The 27,154-nt window shown below is 43.8% G+C and overlaps 1 protein-coding gene across 1 annotated transcript in view; it reads left to right on the forward strand.

Moving 5' to 3' along the window:
- The window catches only part of nrxn1a (neurexin 1a), a 2,049,839-nt gene that overhangs the window by 1,033,296 nt on the left and 989,389 nt on the right, over window positions 1-27,154 (forward strand). Inside the window, exon 10 of the mRNA XM_041177542.1 lies at window positions 4,931-5,314. Coding sequence (XP_041033476.1) covers window positions 4,931-5,314 — 384 coding nt within the window. The remainder of the gene's footprint in view (window positions 1-4,930; window positions 5,315-27,154) is intronic.

The raw sequence follows: 27,154 nt of genomic DNA on the forward strand, positions 1-27,154 counted from the left end.
CTCTACAAATCTCGCAGCTGTAAGGGCCTCCCGAGTGCACCTGCCTCAGCTGGCCAGTGCAATGGCCCCTTTGCCATCATTGTTGCCTTCGTGGACCTCCTCACCATCATCCCCATTAATGTCCTCCTCATCGGAGGAGACCTCCAGCTCCTCCATTCCTCCTCAGTTTGCTCCTCTCCCACTTGCAGTGCCAGATTGTAAAGGGTGCAGTGGGTGACGACAATGCATGACACTATGGACAATATTGCAGGGCTCCATCTGACCGGTCCAGGCACAAGAACCTCATTTTCAGCATCCCAATTGTTTGCTCCATCAAGGTGCAAATTGCAGCGTGAGCCTCATTATACCTTCACTCTACTGCAGTCTGAGGCCGCCGCAATGGTGTCATCAGCCCCTCTGGGTAGCCCTTGTCCCCGAGGTGCCAACCCTGTAGCCTCTGTGGACCTTGGAAGATGTCAAGGATCTGTGACTGACTGAGAATGTAGGAGTCATGGGTGCTCCCTGGGAACCATGCGCAGACCTGCAGGATGTGTTTGTGGTGGTCGCACCCCAGCTGAATATTCAGTGGATGGAAGTCCTTCCAGCTAACATAGTTGATGACTTGTTGCGACGGAGATCTGAGTGCCACGTGAGTGCAGTCGATGGCACCCTGCACCTATGAGAAACCTGAGATCTGGCCAAATCCAATTGCTCTTGCATCCCAGCTTCCCTGGCCCTGAGGGAAATGCACAAAGCTGTGTGCTCTTGCGAAGATGGCATCTGTGACCTCATGGATGCATTTGTGGGTGGAGGCTTGTGATATCCCACAGCGGTCACCTGTGGATCCCTGAAAAGAGCCACTGGCATAAAAATTAAGTGCTGCAGTCACTTTCATGGCCACGGGCAGTGGATGCGCTCCATGTCCCCGTGGTTCCAAATCCTGCAGCAGCTGGCAGATGTAACTGACCAGTTCCCTAGACGTACGCAGTCTTTGGCAACTCTGGTTCTTGGTCTTCAGCAGGAATGAAAGGCGACATCTGTAGATCCTGGGTCTAGCTAGGTGCTGACCAGCAATGCCTCTATGCGACTCTTCAGTGGCATCTGCAGGAGTTCCAGCCACCCCTCCTTCCTGAGGGTGCTGCTCCTCCCTCTGTGCAGCCAGGCACCTCCGTTGCTCTCTTCTCCTTCAGCTCCACTATCTGTAAGACATGAGACATATAGCTAGGTCACCAGGCTCCATGCTCCTGATGAACTTCTCCTGCATGATGAAAGAGATAGACACGTGGGTTAGCTTGGGTGTCCTAAGAAGCTCACTTGGTTAAGTCTGAAGGCCCCTTAACGCATCCTAGAGAATGTTGGCCAACACTTGGATGGTCAGAGTTTAGTTCGCAGCATGGCTGCACAAGACCCCACCCACTTCCGCCCCACTCCACCAGACCGATTGGTGGTAGCTTTGCCCACTCAACTGCATGCTGCGCTCTCAGCTCGAGCGCAGTCATTCTCCTAACCCGCACTACAAGGCTACACTGCTAGCTTGAACCATGGGGCAGACTGGTCCAAACCTGAATAATGACATTGCAAGGGGCCCCGAGCACCTGCACCAGTGACTGCTCCTTGGCCAGCTTTCGCAAGGCGACTATACAACATGTGCAGTCATCCTACTGTTCTGCAGTCTAGTAAAATGCTTATTAGTTTGCAGTCTGTGTTGAGGGGTGAAAAGTTCAGGAGCATTTGGTGGCACTTTCATATTTCTGGTTTGCTTGAGTGGCCAGATAAGTTAGAGGACCGACTCCAAGTGTGTCAATGTAGCTCCATCTGAACTGCAGAAGAATGGTCACTTTTTACAAGGTTTCCCTATTCTGTGGCCGCTTCCCTCCTCCCCCACCTCGCACGTGCTTGTGCACTACCATTGGCCACAATGCAACCCTTGGCCACTGCCCCCCATCCCCAAGCCACCTTAACCACAGTGCAGCTTTTGTCCCAGCACTGCACTGTCAGCCAGCGGGAATAGGCGACTTGCCAGTGCTCTCGCCTGAATGCGCGATGCCTCAACCTTGAAGTCCAACAGGCAACCCTCATGAGCGCTGCGCAATGTTACTGTGCACTCGCCTCCGAGTTCCCCTCAAAGTGCAGCCTGCCAAATGCACGCCTTATATATGCTGTTGTGAAACATGTCGACATGCTCCGATGATCCAGCATTGGGGGGGGTGATTCTGGCAGACTGGGTTTATAATGATATGCAAGTGTATTAAAATGAGGTTCTCGACATCCAACAGTTGGAAAAGTGTCCTGCCATTGACGAGCAGAGCAGATGATTGAAAACTGGTTTCATGACATTGTGAAACTGATTTTTGTCCTTCTCATCATATTGTCCACTTACACTGCCAAACACTCCCAATGCCAGCGGGCACACAAAATTCCACCCGTGATTTTGTTCCAGGTAATATTACTATGAGCTATTAATGCGTTGTTTTATAACACATGAGAGAATTGTGACATCTGCACTCAAAAAATGGGGCATATCAGCACACTGGTTATGTCATTGGATCGGTAATCTGGAGAACATCAGCTCAAATCCCTATATGGTAGTGAGAAAATTAGAAATCAATTTAAAAACATCTGTCAATTTTGAATAGAAGCATTTTCTATTCAAAAAGTGGTCCAAATCTGCCAATTATTGTAAAAATCCAACTAGCTCACTGTTGTCTTTTTGAGAAGAAAATCTGCCACCTAAACTGGTCTGGTTTAAATGTAACTCCACCTTCCATATGGTAAATGATAAAGTTAGTATTTTCTCTCCTTAAGGTGCAGGTATGGATAAAATTATCTCTTTTGCTCCCTCGACACTAGCTGCAAACTATACAAGACCCAAGCTGCAACTGCCTCTGTCTGTTCCCAAACTGAACTGCTTGTTTTCTGTGAAAAAAAAAATGCACAGAATGAAACCAACACAAATGGCTACCTCCCTGTATAGCCTATCTCCAGGGTAATGTGGTCCACTCGGATTGCTCTCAAACAGAAATGCAAATCAAATATTTTTTACCTTCAAAACAACCCTTTGATTCTGTGACCCACATGAATACTTTATATTGTTAATGGAGTTAGATCCACCAAGAAACAAAGGTTTACAAAGGTGAATTTAGCTTATTTTATCTGGGAACTTCAATAATGCCTTATTAAAATAACTGTAGACCTCCTGTACCTACCAAAAGCTCATGGATGGGTTATCCATTGTTTAGGTTTCCTCAGTTCTAACCCTGACCTTACTAAATAAACACAGGTTACCCTTTGAACTGTAAGTACCCCTGGTTTGTTTGAAGTGTACTTACGTTAGGGCTGTTTATGCGTTTCTCAATCTGATGTTTCCATTTACCTGACATTTAGCACTTCAATTTCAAAAGTTATTTTCTAAACATATGAATCATCAAATTAAATATTTTTTGAACAAGGATAACCTTAGGCCACAATACTCCAACGTCTCTTCCAACAATAACTTACCTCGCTCAATCCTCTGATGACAAAACCAGGTAACTGATGTGTGGAAATTTAGATTCTGCCACCCTTTCAAAGCACATTTGAGTACAAGCACACTTTCTTTCTAGAATAGATCAGGTACAGTTTTTTGTAACCTGAAACCCAAGTCTCTCAAACTGGTGAAAAAGATCTTTTAACAGGTCATAAGTGTTGAAACTGTTGAAAATTTTAAAAGTATATATCTATTTGTCTATGAAATGTCACAGGTAACAACATACATTAGAATATAGCATAGGGTTGGAACTGCATTTTGTCAAAGATTTTTTTGTTTTACAAATATCTTGTTCAGTGTCAAAAATGATTAAATTCAAAGGGACACTTTTTACCTGGGTGACGGAATGAAAACTAAATATCGGGATGGTGAAACACACTCAGGAAATGTTGCTGGTTAACGTAACAATAACATGTGATTTTAGTTGGTACATTAATAACGTAGAACATGAGTTCTCTGATGCAACTCTTCCTGAACCTGTGAGTTTAAATAACATTGAAGGTTTATTTGGATTTTAGTGTCAGTGATGGTTTGACAGATCAGTCATCATCTACACGTAACATTAATTATGTATCTTCATACGTGATCAAAAACACCAATTAATATTAGCAACAGCTTTACTCAGTTCTTGAAGCTGCAAATCACAATTGGGACACATTGAGCATTTGTCTACATAAATGCACAGAGGAAGCAGCCAATTATAGTCTTAGCTTTTTCCCAACCTGCTATTTTGTAGTCATTCAGTGGTAAGTTATTAGAGTTATATAATTCACAGCTATGGCTGTTCCTCGATTTGAGGTCACGAGTTTCTGCCATAGGTCTTCCTGTGACTGAACAGGCCGATTCTCAACCAATGCATCTTTGGGCACATATGGCAGGACATCTCACAAGGCAGTGTGATTTGGAGTGCAGGATTTGCTTCTATTTCATTCATTCTCTGCCTCATCAATAAGGCATTGGAACTCAAAGTGTGATGCAAATTGGTGGACAATTTGTCGCCATTCTGATTGATTGGTAGCAAGCTCATCCCAGTCATTATGGTCAGTGCTGTTATATGTCAAGGAGAGCTTCAGAGAATCTTTGAATAATTACAACATGCCCTGTCACATAAGATCTAAAAAGCTATAATAATAGTTATGCCATATACATCACTGCAGGAAGAAGATTTCTCCAGCATATTAATTCCCCTCAAGCTATCATTGCAATTCCTGTTGCTGAAAAGATACTGGGTGACGGTGTTTCAGTTGGTAAAGGGAGTATGGGATGTAGCACATAATTACATTGCAAAAATGTGGAGTAAATGAGTTAACTTTGTTCTTGAACAAAAAATATATGTCAAATGGAGTGAATGACCACATAATCAATACCTAAATGAGATAATAAAAGAAAACTTTAATTTCAAGAAATGTTTACTTTTCTCTCCAGGTACTATCACTATAAACAGCAAGCGTTCACCATATATGGCCCATGGGGAGAGTGAAATTCTGGACCTGGATGATGACTTGTATCTGGGTGGACTACCTGAGAACAAAGCAGCTCTTATTTTCCCAACTGAAGTATGGACAGCTCTTCTTAATTATGGATATGTAGGATGTATCAGAGACTTGTTCATTGATGGTCAAAGCAAAGATATACGGAGAATGGCTGAAATACAAAACGTGGCTGGAGTGAAACCTTCATGTGCAAAGGAGCTTCCAAAGCAGTGCCTTAGTGATCCATGTCGAAACAGTGGTATTTGTAGAGAAGGCTGGAACAGATACATTTGTGACTGCTCTGGAAGTGGATTTCTTGGCAGATCTTGTGAGAAAGGTAAGCAGGATATTTGCACCACAAATAAATAGGTTCTATTTATTTTTTGCAAAAATATGATTTGACTATACAGAAAATTAATGATATTTCATTCTCCATAACATACCTTTGTTATATATGCATTGTGCCACAAGGCTTTCCATTTGTCTGTGTGGGATCCAACAAAAACTTTGATAGTCTAGAGTACGCAAACACTTGAACTTAGAGTTTTAGAGGCTGCCTGACAGTCAATCTGTGACATTATGTCAAGCTGCTGATGGTACATGTCATGGGTGGTTTTGAGAAATTAACATCACCTGTCTCGGGCTTTGTAAATATGCCAGCCAGTTCCTCAATGGTATCAGTGGCACTCAGGATGACAACCTCATATATCCTTCTATTCTGCATGAATGATGATTTGTGCAAGTGAACAATTATGTTTATAAAGGGAGAACTTGCTACCCAGGCTGAGGTGAGAAAGGAGATAACGGTACACCAGGGCTAGATTTTTAACTCGGTGAGCGGGGGCGGGGCCGCTCACCAACATGTAAATTGATGTGCGGTGACATCGGGCGTGTGTCCCAACATCACCGTGCGTCATTCCAATTTTCAGTTTGGCCGACACACACCGGAGTCGGCTGCATGCCCGCCGAATGGTCAAAGGCCTATTAAGGCCATTTAAAAACTAATTAAACCACTTAACATAGCTGCCCGTCCAACCTTAAGGTTGGTGGGCAGGCGAAGAGCCCAGGAGGCCTTCGCATTTTTCATGAAACCTCATCCACGGGCAGGATGAGATTTCATGAATGATTTATTATTGAAATAAAGATTTTCATTAAAATTCATACATATGTCCCAGCTCATGTGACACTTCCCCATGAGGGGACATGTCCTAATTTTTTTTTTTCTTTGTTAAAATTTTTGAAATTCAAACTGATCTTTTGCGCTCTTTCACACACATGCTTGAAAGAGCGTTGGTCCAGACTCACCCTACTCCCCCCGCCTGCACAGGGAATGCTCAGCCCTTCCAGGCGCACGTCACGCTGGCCAATTAAGGCCCACCCAAGTAACATGGCGCGCACAGCCGATCGCAGGCGGCAATCAGCTGCGCACCCGCCCGCTCTCGCCCTACCCCCCTCAATGGGGAAAACATTCTCCTCTAGAAGAACCTACAATCAAGAGCAAGGAGGTGTTGGAAAGGCTATATTTACTTAAAATAGATAAGGTGCCAGGACCAGATGAGATCATCCAAGGGTACTGAGAGAATTGAAAGTGGAAATTGCAGAGGCACTAGTGATAATATTCCAGTCTCTCTTAGACACTGGAGAGGTGCCAGAGGACTGGAGAACTGTGAATATTATTCTCTTGTTCAAAAAGGGGTGCAAGGACAAAGCTGGCAACTACAGGCCAGTAAGTTTGACCTGAGTGGTAATGAAACTTCTGGAAACTATAGCACGGGATAAAATCAATAATCACTTAGACAAGTGCAGGATAATTAGGGAAAGCCAGCATGGATTCATCAAGGGAAAATCGTATTTAACTAAGGTGCTGGAGTTTTTTGGGAGATAACAGAGAAGGTTGATAAAGGAACTGCTGTTGATGTGGTGTATATGGATTTTCAAAAGGCATTTGATACAGTGCCACACAATAGACTTGTGAGCAAAATTCTAGGTCATGGAATGAAAGGAAAAGTGGGCACTTAAATAAGAAATTGGCTGAGTGGCAGGAAACAGAGATTAGTGATAAATGGTTTTGTTTCAGATTCGAAGAAGGTTTGAGGTGGACTTCCTCAGGGTTGGGATCCTTGCTCTTCCTGATATATATTAATGACCTAGACTGTAGTGTTCAGGGCATGATTTCAAAATTTGCAGATGATATGAATATTGGAAATGTTGTCAACTGTGATGGGAAGTGTCTTGAACTTCAAAATGACACAGACATGTTGGTGGATTGGGCAGACAAGTGGCAGATGAAGTTCAATGCAGAGAAGTGTGAGGTGATTCGTATTGACAGGAAAGATATGGTGAGACAGTATAAAATAAAGGCAGAGCCTCTAAAGGAGGTGCAGGAACAGAGGGACCTCAGTGTATATGTACATAGGTCATTGAAGATGGTAGGGCATGTTGAGAGAGCAGTTAATAAAGCATTTAGTACCTTTGGCTTTATTAATAGGGGCATGAGTACAAGAGTAAGGAGGTCATGTTGAACTTGTGTAAGACACTAGTTAGGCCTCATCTGAGGTACTGTGCCCAGTTCTGGGCCCCATAATTGAGAAAGGATGTGAAGGCATTGAAGAGAGTACAGAGGAGATTCACAAGAATGATTCCTAGGATGAAGAACTGCGGCTCTGAGGATAGATTGGAGAGGTTTGGACTGCTTTCCTCAGAGAAAATAAGCTGAGAGGAGACTTGATAGAGGTATTCAAGATCCTAGGGGTATGGACAGGGTAAATAGTGAGAAACGGCTCCCATTCAAAAGAACATCAAGAACCAGAGGGCACAGATTCAAAATAATTGGCAAAAGGGGTAAAAGTGATGTGAGGAAATTTTTTTTCACCCAGAGTGTGGTTGCAGTCTCAAACAATCTTCCTGAAAAAATGGTGGAGGCAGGTTCGATTAAGATATTCAAAAGGGAATTGGATTGCTACCTGAAAAGAGAGAATGTGCATGGTTACGGGGATAAGGCAGGGGAGTAGGACTAAGTGGAAAGCTCTTTTAGAGAGCCAGTGCAGACTCAATGTGCCGAATGGCCTCCTTCTGCACTGTAAAGATACAGTGAAATACAGGAGAAAACCTAGAAGAAATGGAACACAATTCTCAAAACCTGATGCATTCCATTGCACTGCTGCAGTTTTTAAAACTGCATTTTGGAAGAATTTCCAGATCAATTGTTACTTGCTGAATTCCTTTTAACATGTAAATGTGCACTTTGGTAGGCAGGAAGTCTGCCCTAGTGGATAAGAAACAAAATGTAAAATAACACTTCCCACCCTAAACGCCATAAGGAAAATTAGCTAGAATTAGAGATCACTGAGGAAGCAAACTTAATTTCAAATGATAATTGTTACTGAGGCAACCTCTGACCAGCCTTATTACTCCTGAGGATCAATTGGTGAGACTCTGTTGACCTATCCTGATTATCCAAATCTTCCACTCCAATAGAAATCCAACTCTTCCTGCAACAAAACGTTTTTACTTGGTAGTAGTTATTGCAACCGTCATGAAAATGGATAATCTATTTTCACCACAGTCCGGATGGAGTATTTCGGTGTCTACACAATAAACCTTCATAATATGGCCTCTGTTATGCCACAATCCACCATATAATGTTTCAGAGTCCATCATTCAGAGGGCTAGTATGATAAATGGATATATTCTGGAGCAAACCATAAAATAATTTATGAATTTTAAATATTGCAGGTGTTTGTAGTTCTGACCGATACGTCAGATGCTTGATAGCACTTCTGCTTATTCAAATTGTTGATAATAATACCTGGAGTTTCACGGTAAAGCCTGGACAATTAAGAATTTGAACTTTCTGTCAGGATTTCTTAAACTATAGAGATCAGATTGCAGACAAGATTCAGCTTAATAGTCTTTACCCAGCTTCAGAGTACATAAAAGACCAGTGTAGTTTTGTTTGCACTAAGAGAGTAAGTATGCAGAGGATGGCTGACCATAACTAAAAATAGTTAAGGAATTGTGCATTGGAGAGTCTACAAGTTTGCTTACTTCAAAGTAAATTGGAAATCAATTCTTCAACAGAATAAAAATCCCACAGATGCAGGCAAGCCAGTTTGTATTGGTGCTGGTCCCCAGAGCAGACAGATGGGGAGGGTTACCGGCAGGAAGGGCATCCGGCTGTAAAGCCACCTGCTAAATCCAAAATCGGCTCCAAAGAAGAGTCACATTGGACTCAAATCATTAACTCTGTTTCTGCCTCCACAGATGCTACCAGACCGGTTGAGTTTTAGCAGAACTTTCTGTTTTTTCCTGAGGCCCAGGAAACCTAGCCATCCAGAGTTAAATTTCAGGTGTAGACTAGAAATGAGACACACACAGCTTCGTTATAACAGTTAAATCCTAACCTGCCCCTGGAAGTGGGTTTGATGCCTACCCGAAACCCCCTTCTTTAGGTGTTAAACCAGGAGTGAAGAAGGTGGTGATGGGTTGGGGCTCATGATTCAAACTTGTCTTCCACCTGTCCCAAGCCTGACTTTTTTTTGTGGGGGGGGTGGGGGAGTGTTACAATTCCTTCCCAGGTGTCCAGAACTCCTTTGGCATTTTGGGGCATTTGATTCACCCATCCAGCTTTCTCTGCTATGTTTTACCTTACTGTAGTAACTATACTGACAAAATTGCTGTACATAGACTAGATGTTAGCTTATATGGATTCTGTTCCTGTAAGATGCTTCTTATACTATTTTGTCATAACTATATGAACAAATCAGCCATACATAGATTAAGCATGTGTTTGACTGGATTTTCTTCTGGGTTGATTGCAACTCCTGAAAAAAAAAACTACCAACCAGTTTAAGTCTGCTTCCAGAAGTGCAGGATAAGTGCATTTTTGCACTGTAAGGCAATGTATTTTCCAGATTAATTTCCAGGACAGAAATTCAGTTTTGCAGCATGAAAATTACTGCTTCCCTTTAGATGTTTAAAGGGAAAGAATGTTCTCCATTAATTCCCAGACCATAAACAGTTATTTTGATGATCATTAAAAAAATGATTTTTGTAGCAATATATCAGAACTATATATTTTTTTAAAATTCTATTGTGCATGTAATTTTTGTCATTTCATTCCTTGTGTACAAAATACATTAGGCACAGAAATACCCAGTAATCATCTACAGATCATTTCCTAAAACCATCAGTAATGACTTTGTAACTATTAATCCTGTTGCAGGATCAAGGGCTCAGAGACCTTGTACTGTCGGTCACACAACCAATGGTCTCTGCCAATGTTGAAACAGGCTGAAATATAACAAAGGCAATTTCAAAGTTGCATTATAATCTTTGGGTTCAGTTGCGAGTTATCATCGCTATCTATTCTAGCTTCATTCCTCCATTTATGTTTTCACATGAACCTCCATGATTAGATTGTCGTTTGACATCTGATGTAGATATCCAATATTTTGTCACAAGACATACATTTATGTCGAACTCCACCAATCCCATTTTCTGTTTCCCATTTGCAAAGCAAGAATCTGTTTTTTGCATTGTTTTTCTTTTAGAGATGTAATCAAAGGCGATACTGTCAAAAACAGGCCACAGTTTCAACGAGTAAACAGTTGCAAGCAGAATTACATGCATTTTTAAAATAACCTCAACATGGCTTCTCGCCAGTTGTTTTGATGCATCCAGATTGTTCTATCATGGACAGAATAAATCTGGCACTCATCAAAGGCAAGCTGTCAGCAGAATTTCAAAACCATTCAGTTGAATGTGTGTACCATACCATCCTGTGGCAAACTGTAATATTGCAGATGGCATATCCCAGTAAAAATGCACTCGAGCGAACCTTCAGTGGCGCAGTGTATGCTAGATATCCCATTGTCATTTAATTTGAAAAGATAAAAATAGTATATCCTAGAAATAAGATTTATAAATTTGGTCTGATGAAGCATGACATTGTTACAGACTGGAAGGTGTTTAATTTAAAACAGCCCCAATTTCTCTTCTCACCACTGTCCGTAAACAGAAAGGTGTTTTTGTTTTTTGATTTCCCCCTTAATAAATGGTGGTGCAGTTTCCCCAAACCCTCAGTTTTCGAGTGATCCAATCCTCTATTAATAACCTTACAGTAAACGTGAGACAGGGTAAAATTAGTGGATTTGTTTATTTTACACACACTCAAAATGCGGTGAGGGACGTGTCGCTATGTAACCCCGATTCATTCACATTCACATTATTTTTCCTAGGAGCTCGGTTGAAGGCTGAGGCAGGTGGAGATGCAGCAAAGTCTTCTTGTATTCTGGGAATTAGTTCACTTTGTAGTTGAAATGCAGGATTCTTTCTGGAGACTAGGCTTTGAGAGTGACAGAGGTCAAAGGAAGGCTGCTATAGCCTGGATTCCTGTTATCTCTTCTGAGGTTAAAATAAAACTGAAGATAGAACCTAAAAGCTGTATAATTAAAGCAATGCAAAGAGCGCAAGTCTCGGTCATGTGACAATGTAGCTTTGGGTCGAGCCATTCACCTAACGAGGCCCCCTTGTTAATATCCATTGTATTTTCAGCAGGTAACTGTGGAACCATTAGCACAACATTGGAAATGAGGAGTCACAAATAGCTCTGTCTTTGTCCAGAGCTGGTGCAGATGTCTTGTCTCATCTATTAGTTCTTTGTGTTGCCTTGGCTGGAATGTTTATACAATACAACTCACATTCCAGCAGGTTGCTGAGTTTGCCTTTGCCCATTGGAACTGCTCAGAATTTTATAGAACTGCCAGCATGTGACTAGCTGCGGCCATTTTATCAGCCCAGAAATTGTTCATTTTTTAATAATTTAAACAAGAGAATATGGAAGAGAAACACATTTCCTTTAGATCTTTTTATCATGTCTTCTTGGAATGACAACATAATCAGAACAATATTAACAACTTAAACATTTTCGGAAATGTATGTACAATACAACATGGGGGCTGACATAGTGTCATTAGATCCTGCTATTATGATTGATGTTGTCCTAATATATTGTGATGCTGTACTTGTAGTTACTTTGCAGTGTTAAATCATATCATGTGGTGCTGACTCCCTCTTCAGATATATGTAGCTTTTGTTCAAGATGAGGTCTAGTTCCATTATTTTCTCAGCGATTGTTTTAGTTTCATTAAATAACTGCAGAACTTGTGCAAGGAACTATGCTTTCACCTGAAAGACTATGGGTCAGATCTTCATGGTGTCAGGATGACTCTGGAAACCTTTAAAAATGGTGGACAGGGCCCTGATCCAGAAATCCCACCACCACTTCCAGTCAATACCAGTTTTGTTGGCAAGGGAAAGGGCGTGGGGCGTGAATCACATAGGCAGGAAACCAGAATTCAGCAGGGCTATTTGAAAATAGTGCTGAGTTTAAGTAGACCCCATTTTAGCTGTTCCAAGAGCTTTCACCCACATTGTGGGGGCGCAAATTTATGGAGGAGATGTAAATGCTCTTGAAGGGCAAATAAGTATCATGATCTAAAGTTATTTAAATCCCCAGCCCTTTAAAAGCAAAAAAAAATCTAGGCTGCAGCTGCCAGTTAGTTAAAACAAATGCTCCTTGACTGCTTGATTGATAGGCCATCTGGTGTATCTTAGGGAAAGAATTTGGGTGGAATTTTCTGTGCCTGCTGGTGGTGGACATGATAGATGGCGTGAATGGACAATATGGCACGATCAGTTTCACAGTGGCGGGTAGGCAGGTCGCGATTGTCCACTCAGCCTGCCGATGGTGGACTGTGCTTCCTGCCATCAGTCGTCAGGAACCTCATTGTAATAACATCAGCATATCATTATCAGGCCAGCCCAATAGGCTCTTGCACCCCTATTGGATCATCTGTCCACATCGGTGGGAAATCACACCTACGTGTTTCACAACAGTACAGAGGTGACATGCTCTTGGCTGCCTGCACTTTGGGTAAACTGGAAGTGAGTGAACAGTAATGTTCTGCAGAGCCTGCCAGGGTCGCCTGTTGATTTGCAGGCTTCAGGGGTGCCGGAGGTCAGGGTTAAGTGCCACACTGCCTCGGAGATGACTTTTGAGGGTGAGGGGAAGCAGGGGGCACGTGGAGCCTTGCTGATGAGGTGACATGTGAGGGGGGAAAGTGCAGCCTCACCATTGAGGCAACCGATGGCGGGGGGGGGGGGGGTACGGGGGACAAGGGCATCCCTGCCGTTGAATATAGCACACAAGCATTTGGGGTGGGGAGGGTGCGGTGGGCGAGGGAAGTGGCCATGCATTCAGGAAACCTCTAGAAAATGACCATTCCTCTGCAACCTAGACATTTCAGGCATAACCACATTGATACGAGTGGGGTCGGGCTCCTAGCTTATCTGTCCACTCAAGCAACGCAGCGGCATCAAAGTGCCACCAAGTCCTCCAGAGCTCCCCCCACCTGTGTGTCTCTGCATTGGTGGAGGGTGTGGGTGAGCGCTGTGATGGGACTTCAGGGAGGGTGCCTCCAGATTCCTCAGGGCTTGATTGGAGACCCTGGGTCATGGACTCTGTCGGCTGTTTGGCAGATGTGCCTGTGAAAGCAAGGAGGGATAATTAGTGCATGGCAGTGGCCTGTCAAAGAGCACACATCGCTGACGGCACAATTGTCTGATGGATGTTGACTGGTGGATCCTCACTTGATAGAGCAGCGCTGACCTCACCATCAGCAAAGGACTGGTCCAGATCCTCACCAGCCAGCTGGATGGCTCTGTTTTCAAAGTCCATGAAGACCTTGATTTTGGACGTTCTGCCACTGGTCTGTGACCTCTCTCTCTTGTTGTGTGCCAGTTTATCCTGCATGGATAGAGATGGAGAAAGTGTAAACAGGACGCCTGCTGGGCCAGATGATAAATGTGCCTGGCCTGTGCGGGTGGTGAGTGGTCCCATGGATGGAATGAGGACAATGATGCTGAGTGTAAGAGAGTGAATGGTGATGTCCCTTGAACTGGTAGTGAGTGAGGACCCTGTGGGCATGTGCTGGGTTTGTGAGCATGCGCGTTGAGAATGATGAAAAGAGTGACTTACCCTACGGAATGGAGGAGATCATTCATCCCCTTGCAGCACTGGGTGGCTATCTTCTTTTGTAGGATGTTGGCATTGACCACTGCTGCCAACACTTCCCAAGCCGGATTGGTCACATTGCTGCCCATCCAGCAGCCAGAGCAGAGGTAGAGGACATCCAGGCAGGCCTCCACAGCATTGAGTGGTCACTCGATGGACCTGTCATTAGACCGGGGGGCTGCAGTCTTGCCTTTGAGGGCCTTGTCTCCTCGGCAGCAGTGGTGAGCTTGAAGCAATGAGCACTGTGCTTGCAGCTGGCCTTTAAACATGGTGCCCAGAGTGATGCAACGGTGGGGTGATGGCGGGTGGGCGAATGAGAGCTTGCCAGCCATGGAAATGGAAACGGTGTGTTTCCCAGGAGTGCATAAATAATGAGGCAGGCTCTGGACAATACAGCGTGAAAACCTGCCTATGCCATTGATGGGTAGCATGCCGTTTTACTCACCTGCTATTGCACTTAGTGCAAATTTGGAAAAATTCCACCCATTACCACCTGTTCCTCCAGCTTCAATAGATTTCATGGCTGACATCTCCCAAGGGCTGTTAATACAGCTGAGCCCATTATGAACGCTTAGCTGAGTTTCAAAAGATTCACAAACACTTATCTCAGCAGGGCTGAGTTCACATTTTAATTGGCAATCATAAGATGCTATTAAAGGATTAGATGTCTTTGATCTACTTGCTAATTGAAGTTTGTTTGTTATAACAGATTAGCCAATGAGGTGATTTAAAATCTTTGAATGGGTTTCATGATTTTTTTTTGTATTAGTGTATAAGTGAGAGCTCTAATATTTTGTTAGAAATGTTTTTTGCACCTCCACATGGCCCATGATGTCTGCCTATAGTGGATACTGGGCAAGTGGAAATGGAGGTGATTTGGGTGTGGGGACGGTTAGTATTAGGTGGCATGGAGTGGGAATGGGGACATGAAGTAGCATGGAGGTAGCATGGGAAGGCATCGGGGGTTTTCATGGGGGTGAGGGATGAAGGCGATAGGGCTTAACACTTTTTAAAACAACTGGGATTAAGTCCCAAAGAACCAAGGCAGACCTTCTAAACAGCCAGACCCAGTGGCTGCCTCTAGTCTGCATCCGGGGTCGCTTGGCCCAACTCTATCCCACCCCGATTCCTTGGAATGAAAATTGCATGTTACGAGCCCCTTTATATAAAGGCAGTTCTGCCGATGTGGGAAAGCTACCTGTCTTGGTAGTGAAACCCAGCCTTAAGGCTCTTTTATGTGCTGTTACTGAAAAGTAGAAATCAAAGCTCAAAAGTTCTGGTAGTGGAGAGGTTAAAATGAGATGGCCTACTTAGTGAACCATGGTATTGATTATGGTTTAAAGATTGTTTCATTCTGTATCCTGGAGTTCTGACTGAAATAAATTTGGCTGGTATCAACTCAGTTCCTAGTTAACATTAAAACTGATTGGCACTATGTTGACATATTCACACAGAGAGGATGATTGCTGCACAATGCCACACTATAAAATCCCAAGGACCGATACCATAAAATCAACTCAAAATAAACTAAATATTTGCATCTTGCACCTCAACTTTTAAACCTATGTTTTGCAATTTAGCAAGTTGGTTTCCAGGCAACAAAAGAGGCTGAATCTGAGAAATTCTGATTTTTAAAAAAGTGGATCTTTGGGAGACGCTGATGTAAGACATTCACCAGCATTTATTATCCCCAAAATAGCATATTATCATGTATTAAATAGTGCCATTTATGAATACTTCTAATTGGGTGAATTGTTGCCAAATAAATGAAAATGTTGACTATTCATGCGATTTATTTTTGCAATTTTCTTCCTGCCTGTTAAAATAAAACCAATATAATGAAATACTTGCTGCAAGGTAATGTAGCAAACACTTGCACCAGATTTCATTTTCAGAACACTGATGCTATTTTTTTACACTGTAATGTATTCATTTATTTTGTTAATGGGATATGATGTCAGAACATTCATAGTACTCGATGATGTAATAAACATCAGTTGAACTGTTCATCCTTGGTGTCGGTCTCCATTACTTTTTGCCACCCAATATATTGGAGATTGAGATCAAGGTCCATAAATATCAGCAGCAAATGGAGCGGACTATAGACACCAAGACCAAGCGGCTCCTGGTGATCTGCCTGCTTGGATGATAGACATTACAGCTGGTTTGTCGCAACATTCCTGCCGTTTTGTGGCCTCACTCCTGTAATTCAGAGCAGCCTAGCCCTGTCACTACTTTATTGGAACTGACATCCAAGAAGAAGTAGAAAGCCCCAGGAAACGAGAGGGAAAACTAGGACTTGTACTGATTGTGTCAGACAGTGTCTGGATATGTCTCCTTAGTTGAGTGGGCTGCTATCATGTCTAAATGTGCATCTGATTAAAATCTCTCATCTGATTAAGAGAATATATTTGACCAACAACTGGACTGGTTTTAGGTGAGTTTGTTCTATCTAAACTGACTTATCAAGATGTTTTATCACAAACACGTGTGTTGAATCTCATCTGCCGCACACCTACGGTATGTGTGCATGAGAATCTGTGTCACTGTTATGGACAGCCGCAGTTCAGTGCAAGTGTCACATGTTGAATGTGGAAATGGGATAATATAGCTGTGCCATCAGAAGGCACAATTTATGAGAGAGCTTGATAACTATTCAGTTCATATATTGAAGGAATGGGCATGTTTTACAGAGCTAATAACATTTTGAACCTTGAAGGTGAATCCAAAGAGGTCAAGACTCAGCATAGGGCAATACTTGAGTGCAAGAAAGCAACTTTGCTAACAAAGTGTATGACATGCTAACAAATCAGTATTCCTCCACGTTGAACACCACTTGCAGGAAGCGCCAAGGGTGGCAAGGACATAGAATGTGCTCTGGGTGGGGGACTTCAATGCCCATCACCAGGAGTGGCTCGGTAGCACAGCTACTGACCGAACTAGCCGAGTTGTAAAGGATATAGCTGCTGGACTCAGTCTGTGGCAGGTAATGAGATGAAATAACAAGAGGGAAAAACATACTTGACCTCATCCTCACCAATCTGCCTGCCCCAGATGTATCTGTCCATGACGTCATCAGTAGGAGAGACTACTGCACAATCCTTGTAGAGATGAAGTCCTGTCTTCACACTGAGGCTACCCTCCATTTTGTTATGTGGTATTACCACCGTGCGAAATGGATAGACTTTGAAGAGATCTAACAACTCAAGACTGGGCACCCATGAGGCGCTGTGGGCCATCAGCAGGAGCAGATTTGTACTCAATCACAATCTGTAACCTCATGGCCTGGCATACCCCCCACCCTACTGTTAGCACCAAGCCAGGGGATCAACCCAGATTCAATGAAGAGCGCAGGAGGGCATGCCAGGAGCAGCACCAGGCATACCTAAAATTGAGGTGTCAACCTGGTGAAGCTATAACACAGGGCTACTTGCATGCCAAACTGCGGAAGCAGCATGCGATAGACAGAGCTAAGTGATCCCACAACCAACGGATCAGATCTAAGCTCTGCGGTCCTACCGCATCCAGTTGTGAATGGTGGTGGACAATGAAACAAGTCACTGGAGGAGAAGGCTCCACAATCATCCCCATCCTCAATGATGGGGGAGCCCAGCATATCAGTGCAAAAGATAAGGTTAAAGCATTTGCAACAATCATCAGCCAGAAGTGCCAAGTGAATGACCCATCTTGGTCTCCTCTGGAGGTCCCAAGCATCACAGATGCCAGTCTTCAACCAAGTTGATTCACTCCACGTGATATGAAGAAACAGCTGAAGGCACGGGATACTGCAAAGGCTATGGGCCCTGACAATATTCTGGCAATAGTACTCCAGAACTTTACATGTCCCTAGCCAATCTGTTCCCATATAGCTACAACACTGGCATTTACATTCCAATGTGGAAAACTGCCCAGGTGTGACCTGTACTCAAAAAACAGGACAAATCCAACCCAGCCAATTACCACCCCATCAGTTTACTCTTGATCATCAGTAAAGTGATGGAGGGGGTCATCAACAGTGCTATCGAGCGGCACTTGCTTAGCAATAACCTGCTTAGTTTGAGTCCTGCCAGGGTCACTCTGCTACTGACCTCATTATAGCCTTGGTTCAAACATGGACAAAAGAGCTGACACCAGATGTGAGTGCGAGTGACTACCCTTGACATCAAGGCAGCATTTGACTGAGTGTGGCATCAATAAGCCCTATCAAAAACTGGAGTCAATGGGAATCAGGGGGAAAGCTCTCTGTTGCTTGGAGTCATGCCTAGCACAAAGGAATCAACTCAGTTCCAGGACATCACTGCAAAAGCTCTTCAGGATAGTGTCCTAGGCGCAACCATCTTCAGCTGCTTCATCAATGACCTTCCTTCCATCATAATGTCAGAAGTGGGGATGTTCGCTGATAATTGCACAAATACAAGGCGACCCCTCAGATACTGAAGCAGTCCGTGTCCAAATGCAGCAAGACCTGGGCAATAACCAGGCTTGGGCTGACAAGTGGCAAATAACATTTGCGCCACAAAAGTGCCAGGCATTGACAATCTCCAAAAAAGAAAATCTAACCAATGTCACTTGATATTCAATGGCATTACCATCACTGAATCCCCCACTTGCACTAACCTGGGGGTTACTATTGTGGCTACAAGAGCAGGTCAGAGTTAGCAATGCTGTGGTGAGTAACTGGCCTTGTGACTCCCCTAAGCCTGTCCACCATCTACAAGGCACAAGTCAGGAGTGTGATCGAATATTCTCCATTTGCCTGGATGAGTGCAGCTCCAACAATGCTCAAGAATCTTGACACCATTCAGAACAAAGCAGCCCACTTGATTGGCACCCCATCCACAAACTTTCACTGCCTCCACTACTGATGCACAGTGGCAGCAGTGTGTATCATCTACCACATGCACTGCAGGAACTCACCAAGGCTCTTTAGACAGCACCTTCCAAACTCACAACTGTTAGCACCTAGAAGGACAAGGGCACCACCTGGAAATTCACTCCTAGCTACTCACCATCCTGACTTGGAAATATATCGCCATTCCTTCACTGTCGCTGGTTCAAAATCCTAGAACTCCTTTCCTAACAGCACCTTGGGTGTATCTACACCACATGGACTGCAGCGGTTCAAGAAGGCAGCTCACTACCACCTTCTCAAGAGCAAATAGGGATGGGCAATAAATGCTGGCCTAGCCAGAGATGCCCACATCCCATAAGTGAATAAAAAAAGCGTTGCTCCCAACAAGGCAAAAATGTGCCATTCAAACAATCCTCACCGAGTTGGAGGACCATCTCAATCCTAAGGCACTAGAGATATCAGATAACTACAAATTTAGAACCAGAAATCAGAAAAGTGTAGAAACAATCAGTGAGTTTATCACTACATTGCAACTTTGGCACATTTTCAGACTGTGCATTTCAAGAGAGGTTTGTGTGTGAATTGGCAGATGGAAGAATCCGAATCAAAGTTACTAAACACACAAAATTTTACAGTTGAGCTAATGTGTAAGATTAATCTTTCCATGTAAATAACATTAAGGAATGCACAGGAATTTCGTCCTACGTAAGTGTCTAGTATAGCTTCTGTCCACAGTCAGAAAGCTTCTGCCAAGTCGAAAGCCGGGGGACCTAGTTGGAAGACTGCTGGTGATAACAGTTTTGTGAGTAGTTATCACTGTAATGGCAGCCACACTGCATAGGTACGTCAGTACTGAAATACCAAATGCTTTAATTGTCAAAATAAATGTCTTATTGCAACTGCTTGCCGAGTGAAGAACTCATTCCACTGGTAAAAAGGAAAATGTAGTATAAAGGGTTAATAGCTATTATGCACAATCAATTATGTCAGATCACATGTGACCAGAGCTCAGAGAGAGAGATGATTCTGGAGGGAGTTACGTGCTTATCTATCCCTGTATATAGTTAATAAACGTTTGAAAGTTCCTCGACATCTTGTTTCTAGCAGTCTGTACACCCTGGGATCGTTTGTGATGATACTTCATGGTTGCAGTAGCAAACCAACTGAATAGCACAGATCCCCAATGAAACCAACAGTGGTGGGAAAGTGAAAATTTTCAAATACAAGGCGTCCAGAAAATGACTGCAGCTGAGAATCAGAGGGGAAAGTGTCAACAGAGTTTCAAGACAGTCAACTAAAAGTAACAATCGTGGAGAAAGTCCTACCTTGACCTAAGCCCTTTGCCCATGTAGAAAGGCCCCACAAAGCAGAACGCTGACAAAACTGGTGTTACAGATTCAACAGGTATCAGATTGCTTTGGGATTAGCATGGAAGCCTGATAAAGAGCAAGTCAGCACACTCCTTTAATCCACTGGCAGCAGTGCAGATGACATGGTAGTAAGAGGACACAGCAAACTGTAAAGAGGTTATAAGGGCCTTTGATTCATATTTCAGTCTTCAGAGGAACACTATTACAGACAAGCTGAGGTTCAACAGGTGCATTCAGGAATCCAGACGAAATATTGACTTTTTCATCAATGCCCACTATCATTTGGCTGATAGTTGCTGTATGGGGCTCTAAAGGATGAACGTTTCCAAGACTGCATTGTGGTGGGAGTGCTTGATGAAGCCTTATCTGATTTTCCACAGACCTGGAAGGATCTAACATTTTCCAAGGCAGTGCAATTAGCAAGACAGGCTGAGCTATGGAAGCAAAACTGAGTTTTAATCCAGGATGGTAGAGGATCTTTGTGGAGTAAGGCCACTGACACATTCCAGTTTGTGAACAATAGAGATACCAATGCACCCACTAAAAAACCGACCCAGATTGAAGTGGGAGCTGTTGCCATAATTATCCGATGCTCCTGTAGTGGTATGAGAAAACCCCATCATTGTGAAGACTGTCTTGCCATAAGTGAAGAGTGTCATTCCTGCAGGAGCTGGATCCATTATAAAGCAGCATACAACAAGAGAAAACATTCAATTCCAATCTACAGAGAAACCAGTCTGCTCAACCAGTATCCAAGTAACAGAATATACTGACAAAAATGAAGTGCCTTCCTTGGGTGAGGTTGCAAAGTCCAAGGGGAATTTTTGGAGCACAGGTATCATGGTCAATTAATTAAACTTGGAGCAGAAGTGTCAATTCTTTCTGATACAGTAAAGTGGCTGAACATTGAGTTTCTACAGCCACTTATCATTTGACTCCATGGCGCAGGAGGCATCCCATTGAAGATGCAAGGTCAAATGACTGCTACATATTGATGTACCGACAATCTGCATGTTATTCATAACCAAGATTGGTTCTTCATGGAACAGAAAAACTTGTATAGAGTTGCAACTCCTTTATTCACCTGTTGCATTAGAAACCCAGCTCAAGCCAGAAAGTCTTCCTGGAAAATGTTCCACACTGGCAGCCGCAGGAGGAAATTCTAGAATTTCTTTAAAGAGAGGGTGAATGGTGAATTTGGAGGTGTCCAGAACACCATTGAGGAAGGTGACCAAGATATCAACCCACCTAACTATTCTAGTGAGGATACCAGTGACTTGGAACAACCTGTTGCAGGAACTGATTTGCCTGAAGACAAACCAGGAACAAACTCCCAGAATGCCCTGTGAAACAATTTCAGAAAATAAATCTGACTTAGGAAACATGGTCTCCAAACTGAAGAAGTAACTGCTGAAGTATCACCTACTGATTTGATTGCTGAAGTTCATGAGGTGTCAAGGGTAGTGAAGGGAAGAAACATACTGGTATGAGGACAGAAAGTGTGCATATTATACAAATCTCTGTAGTATCAACAGAAGAATCATCAACCCTGTTTGAAAATAATCTTCATTTTTCTGTTTATTCATCTGACTCCTCATGAATATAACATTGGAATTGCACAGCATTTCAATCCCAGGGGCAGGAATCAATGAATGTGCTTACAATGGACTTTTGGCTGGAAGATTGCAGACCTATTGCAGCTGGTATCAGGAGAAGCTGACAAAGTTTTATTCCCCTGAGAGGGAGCACCATAACATCAAAAGGGAGTTTCACAAACAAAACAACTTTGCACAGAAAACCAGAAGCCTATTGATTTAACTATTTTCCAGGGAGAATATGGAGCGCATACATGCTACACATCTTCCAAGAGAGCCAAGAAGATGGTCGGAGATTAATGCCATGAGAGATTCTGTTGGCGGTGGGGGTGGGGTGGGGGTGGTGGGGGCGGTGGGGGGGGATGTATGACCAGAGCTTAAGAGAGATGGTTCAAGAAGGATCCTCCTGCTTATCTATCCCTGTACATAGTTAATAAATGTTGTAAGCTCCTAGAGGCTTTGTTTCCAGTGGTCGATGTTAAACACACCCTGAGGCCATTTGTGACAATACCTCAGAAAACAGAAATGTCACAAGGGTGAAGCTTACAATCTTAAAGTGAATCTAGAGTTCCTCGGAGAAGAGGAGCTAGGGCCTTACAGTATTTATGTCACGAGCAAACACTCAAGTGACAGAGACTTTGGTACATAGATGTTGGTAAATCAACAGTAGATTGCTCCATTATGAGTAGACGCATATAAAAGCAAATTCAGTGATGTACCTCTAACCGAGAGCACAGTTCAGCTGAAAACCTACTCTGGTGAGATCTATAGAAACATGTGGACAAATGGAGTGCAATGTCCAATAAGGGTGAGTCTTTCTAATTGCCCAATGTGGTATTGACATATGTCAACAAACCAATATTCATCAGCAAAGACTGGCTTTGCAAGCTGGAGTTAGATAGGAAGCATGATGCCCTATGGCGTGAAGTCTTCTTCAAAAACCTTCCAAGCTTTAATGGGGAGGCAAGATTTTGCAAGGGGCGCCACATTGCTTGTGCAATCAGGGTGCAATCAGGATCACAACTGCAACAGAGGAAGAGAATCTTCAAGTGTTGAATGAAATGTTAAAAAGGCTCATAGTTCACAACATGAATTTGAAAATGTGCAAGTATGCTTGTGCAATCTGAGGTAGTGTACCTTGGTTTGAAAATCAATAAAGAGGGCTACAGCCAGTGAAAGAGAAGATACAGCTATAGTCAGTGCCCTAAAGCTAAAAGATATGTCTGAGCTTAGATCTTTTCTAGGCATGACCCAATACTCCTCTCAATTTCAGCCTGAGCTTGCAACAATGTTATCTCCATTACATGAGTTGTTGAAGGAAGATATGAAATGGGAATGCTCTAAAGTACAACAAGGTGCTTATGATGCATGTAAGATCTTGACCAGTGATGCACTACTCGTACATTATGATAAAACACGTGACCTGAAGCTAGCACATGGCACTTTAAATTATGGATTTAGAGCAGTGATCACTCATGGATGACAGTCAAGTGAAAGCCAAAGCACTTGTGTCGTATACTCTGACCAAAAGTAAATTAAACTAAGTGCAGATAGAAAAGGAGCACTTGGAATCATCTTCAGAACCACCTTCGGAATCAAAAGGTTTCACCAGTATATTTTGGATAGAAACTTCATACTAGTAAGACACCATAAGCCCCTTAATAGTTGTTCTAGGACCAAAGTCGGCAATACTGATGATAGTAGCATCAAGGATGCAGCGTTAGGCTGTACTTCTGTCACTGTGTGACTAGAAGATTGATTATCGCAGTTAAAAACAGAATGCTATCGCTGATGCTATGTTGCACTGGCCGTATGAAGACTCAGGTATAGGCTGTGAAGATGCAATCTTCACAGCCGACACAGTAGATATGATTTTCCAATCACTGCAACTGAAATTGCAGCTGAAATTCAGAGAGACTCAGTGCTGAAAAGAATCTACAAACAGACAATGAATGGATGAACAGAATTTGACCAGAGTACAGATGAGGAACTGAAATCGTTCCACAGTCATCACAATGAGTTGGCATGTGAACAGGGCTGCATCAAGTCGGGTCACAAAGTAGTGGTACTTAATTAATTGAGAAACAGGATTCTGGCAGAATTCAACACTGAACACACAGGAATAGTCAGTTTGAAATGTGGGGAGGAGGTGGTGTCATGGTGATGTCACTGTACTAACAATGCAGAGAATGAGGTTAATGCCCTAGGAATACGGCTTCAAATCCCACCACACAGCAGCTGGTGGAATTTAAATTCAATTAATAAATCTGGAATTAAAAGCTGATGAACATGAAACCAGTGTCATAAAAACCCACCTGGTTCACTTATGTCCTTAGGGAAGGAAATCTGCTGTTCTTACCTGATCTGGCCGACGTGTGGCTGCAAACCCACAGTAATGTGGTTGACTGTTAAATGCCCTCTGAAATGGCCCAGTAAGCCACTCAGTTGTATCAAACTGCTTATGAAGTCTAAGAGGAATGAAACCGGCCGGACCATCGGAAACAGCAGTGGCACAACAGCCCTGTCAACCCTGCAAAGTCCTCCTTACTAATATCTAAAGGCTTGTGCCAAAATTGGGAGAGCTGTGCCACAGATAGTCAAGCAGCAGCCTGACTCAGGGAATCATATCATAATGTGCCAGACAACACCATCACCATCCCTGATCCCACCAGCAGGACAGATCCACTAAGGCCACGGCACTGGTATACAGTCAGAAGGGAGTTGCCATCAGCATTGACTCCATGAGCCTCTTTCACCTGTGTTCTCCATGCAGGCCTGACATTAATATCTTATTTGCTATCCTCAGCATCTCAATGAAAGACATCAATCTTGGAATTTGAGGCAGCCTATGGAGCATGTGACTGTCTTGTTGTGGGATAAGAACCCCACCAGCGCAGACTGTGAAAAAATTAGACATTATCCAGTCATTTCAAGCATTGTGCCAACATTTCACAGCCTTCAAGAGACAAGAACAGCACTGCAAAGTTCAGTGCACTCTGGCAGTATGCCTACAGCGTTGCAAGGCACCTCAAGGAGGTACCTCATCTATCACTGGTTCTCGCCCGAACATCTGTGGCCTGATCTCAATCCAGACTGTGGCAGCTCTCCATAGGCCATCCCTCACCCTCATACTGAGATCGTTCTTCAGGATGCAATGATATGGATGTGAGCCTGCGAGTCAGGTCGCCTTTGTGTGCACAGAGAGAGCTTCAGCAGCACCATTGTCTGATCATTGACAATCACCCATGACCTAGCCGCCTTATGGAGCTTCCCAAGTTCACGTCCAGCATTGCCTTGGCATCTGCGGACCAGAAAATATCAATACTTCATTTAGGCATTGTTTAGTACCTTTGTTGATAATAAAGAGCACACGGCAGATGTTGTGGAGCTTCACTCTGACCCCATTTGAGGCTTCCACATTTTCAGCCCAGCAGTTTCAGATATACACAAGGATAATTAGCACACTGATGACCTTGTCACAATCAGGTAACCACGCCGATTGCCCATCAGAGAGCTGGCTCAGGGATTATGTCAAGCCATGCTCGCCAGACCTTCAAGTCCAGAATGGCATCCTCCCATCAAGGCATCATCCCAGCATCAGGAGCCTAGATACACACCTCTGATCTTGCATAGTTGTTGCTGTTGAGCAAATATTTCAGGAGTCATCAAGTGCTAGCTGGGTCCATAGCTCTGCATCATGCAGGTGGAAAATGGGAATGATTATAGGGGTGATGTCTAGCTGTACTCATGGTCACGATGTGAAGCTACAGGCCACCATGAGTGCCTAAGATCCCCAACTATTACTTGAAATGTAACCCACACTTAAACCTGAAAGATGTTACATGGAGGCTATTTAAAGATGCACTGAGTTAGATTGACTCCAATGCGGGTAACCATTAAAACCTATAAGGTCCACGTTGACCAGTCTTCAGTGCAGCGGCATTAGGGGAATAAACCAAACTGCAAAACCTTTACTCATGAGGACACATGATATGATCCTTTAATGCAAATCTAAGATATGCATTGTTCAACCACCATGCCAATAGAGCAAGAGGTTTTTCTTACGACGCTGCTGTGGACAGAAAGGCAACTTACTGTACTGAGATTGTGCGAGACACCATAGATCTGAGGCACATGATGGGAGATAAGTGAGGAGTGGAGGGCACCTGTTACACTTGTAGGACTCGGAACATTGCATCAGATAGAAGAGCCTTTCACTGGATGAGAATTTCAGGAAGCAAAATATATTTACAGATGTGCAAAATATATACAGTGAGTGAACACCCTTTGTGCCCTCAATATTTCTTAATTTTTATTACCCTACTGCTACATCTAGGTGCTTCCCTGACATCACAACAGAGGTGCAGGCAGCCTGCTGACTACAATGACCTTGGTGGGTGTTCTCTGGATAGCCCCGGCCTGCTTTGGGTCTCCTGCTGTGGGGCAAGTGCACCCCCCTCGGCCCGAGCAGCATGAGTTGCTGGTGTCACAGGCAGAAGGAACATGGAGCGACTGGACAACCCAGGAGAGTTCTGAGTGGATTGGTCCAAGGTGTCTGGCTGATGCTGCACCTCCCTGACTCCTTGAGGAGCAAGATAGCCACGGATAAATCCCACCATGGCTATAGCGATGGTTTGCAGGTCCGTGCACATATCTTGCACAAACTGCTGGACTAAGGCCTCCATAGCTGCCACCGCCCTTGCAATGGTGACCTTGATGCATTGTCATGTCGGTGTCACGACATCAGACAGCACATGGATGGACTGCTACATCTTCCATTCTAATCTGCTGATGGCTTCTGACTAACCTGCCTGCTGGGCACCCGCCTGTCTTTGGAGCTCTAACATCTATCTGGGGGCCAATTCCAGAGGCTCGTCATTGGTCTTGGACTCAACAAGGAGCCTGGCCTCCAGCTGTCCTCAGAGTATCGGTGAGTTTGGCTGTCACTACCTGTGGACCCGTATCTGTGCCACGATCACCAGATGGTGATTGCGAGCCTGCTTTAAAACTAGGTCCCACCGAGGTGTGTCTCTCTGCACTGTTGGAGGGTGCAGATGAGTGCAGGGATGGCTCAACATCTAGTGGGTCCTCAGAATCCTCATCCGAGGTGGTCTGGGGTCTGGGGCTGGGTTGGCGAGCAGTATGTCTCCTCCTTTTCTTGCTGATGGCTGTAATAGAGAGAAGAGATAATTAGTAATTGGCTGGATAGTCACCTGCATTAAGGAGCACTCACAGTTTTGGCAGGTGGGTGAAAACTAGTGGATGGGGCCTCACTGGCTTGTTG

This window comes from Carcharodon carcharias, chromosome 2 (assembly GCF_017639515.1).
Source record: "Carcharodon carcharias isolate sCarCar2 chromosome 2, sCarCar2.pri, whole genome shotgun sequence".
Lineage (NCBI taxonomy): Eukaryota > Metazoa > Chordata > Chondrichthyes > Lamniformes > Lamnidae > Carcharodon > Carcharodon carcharias.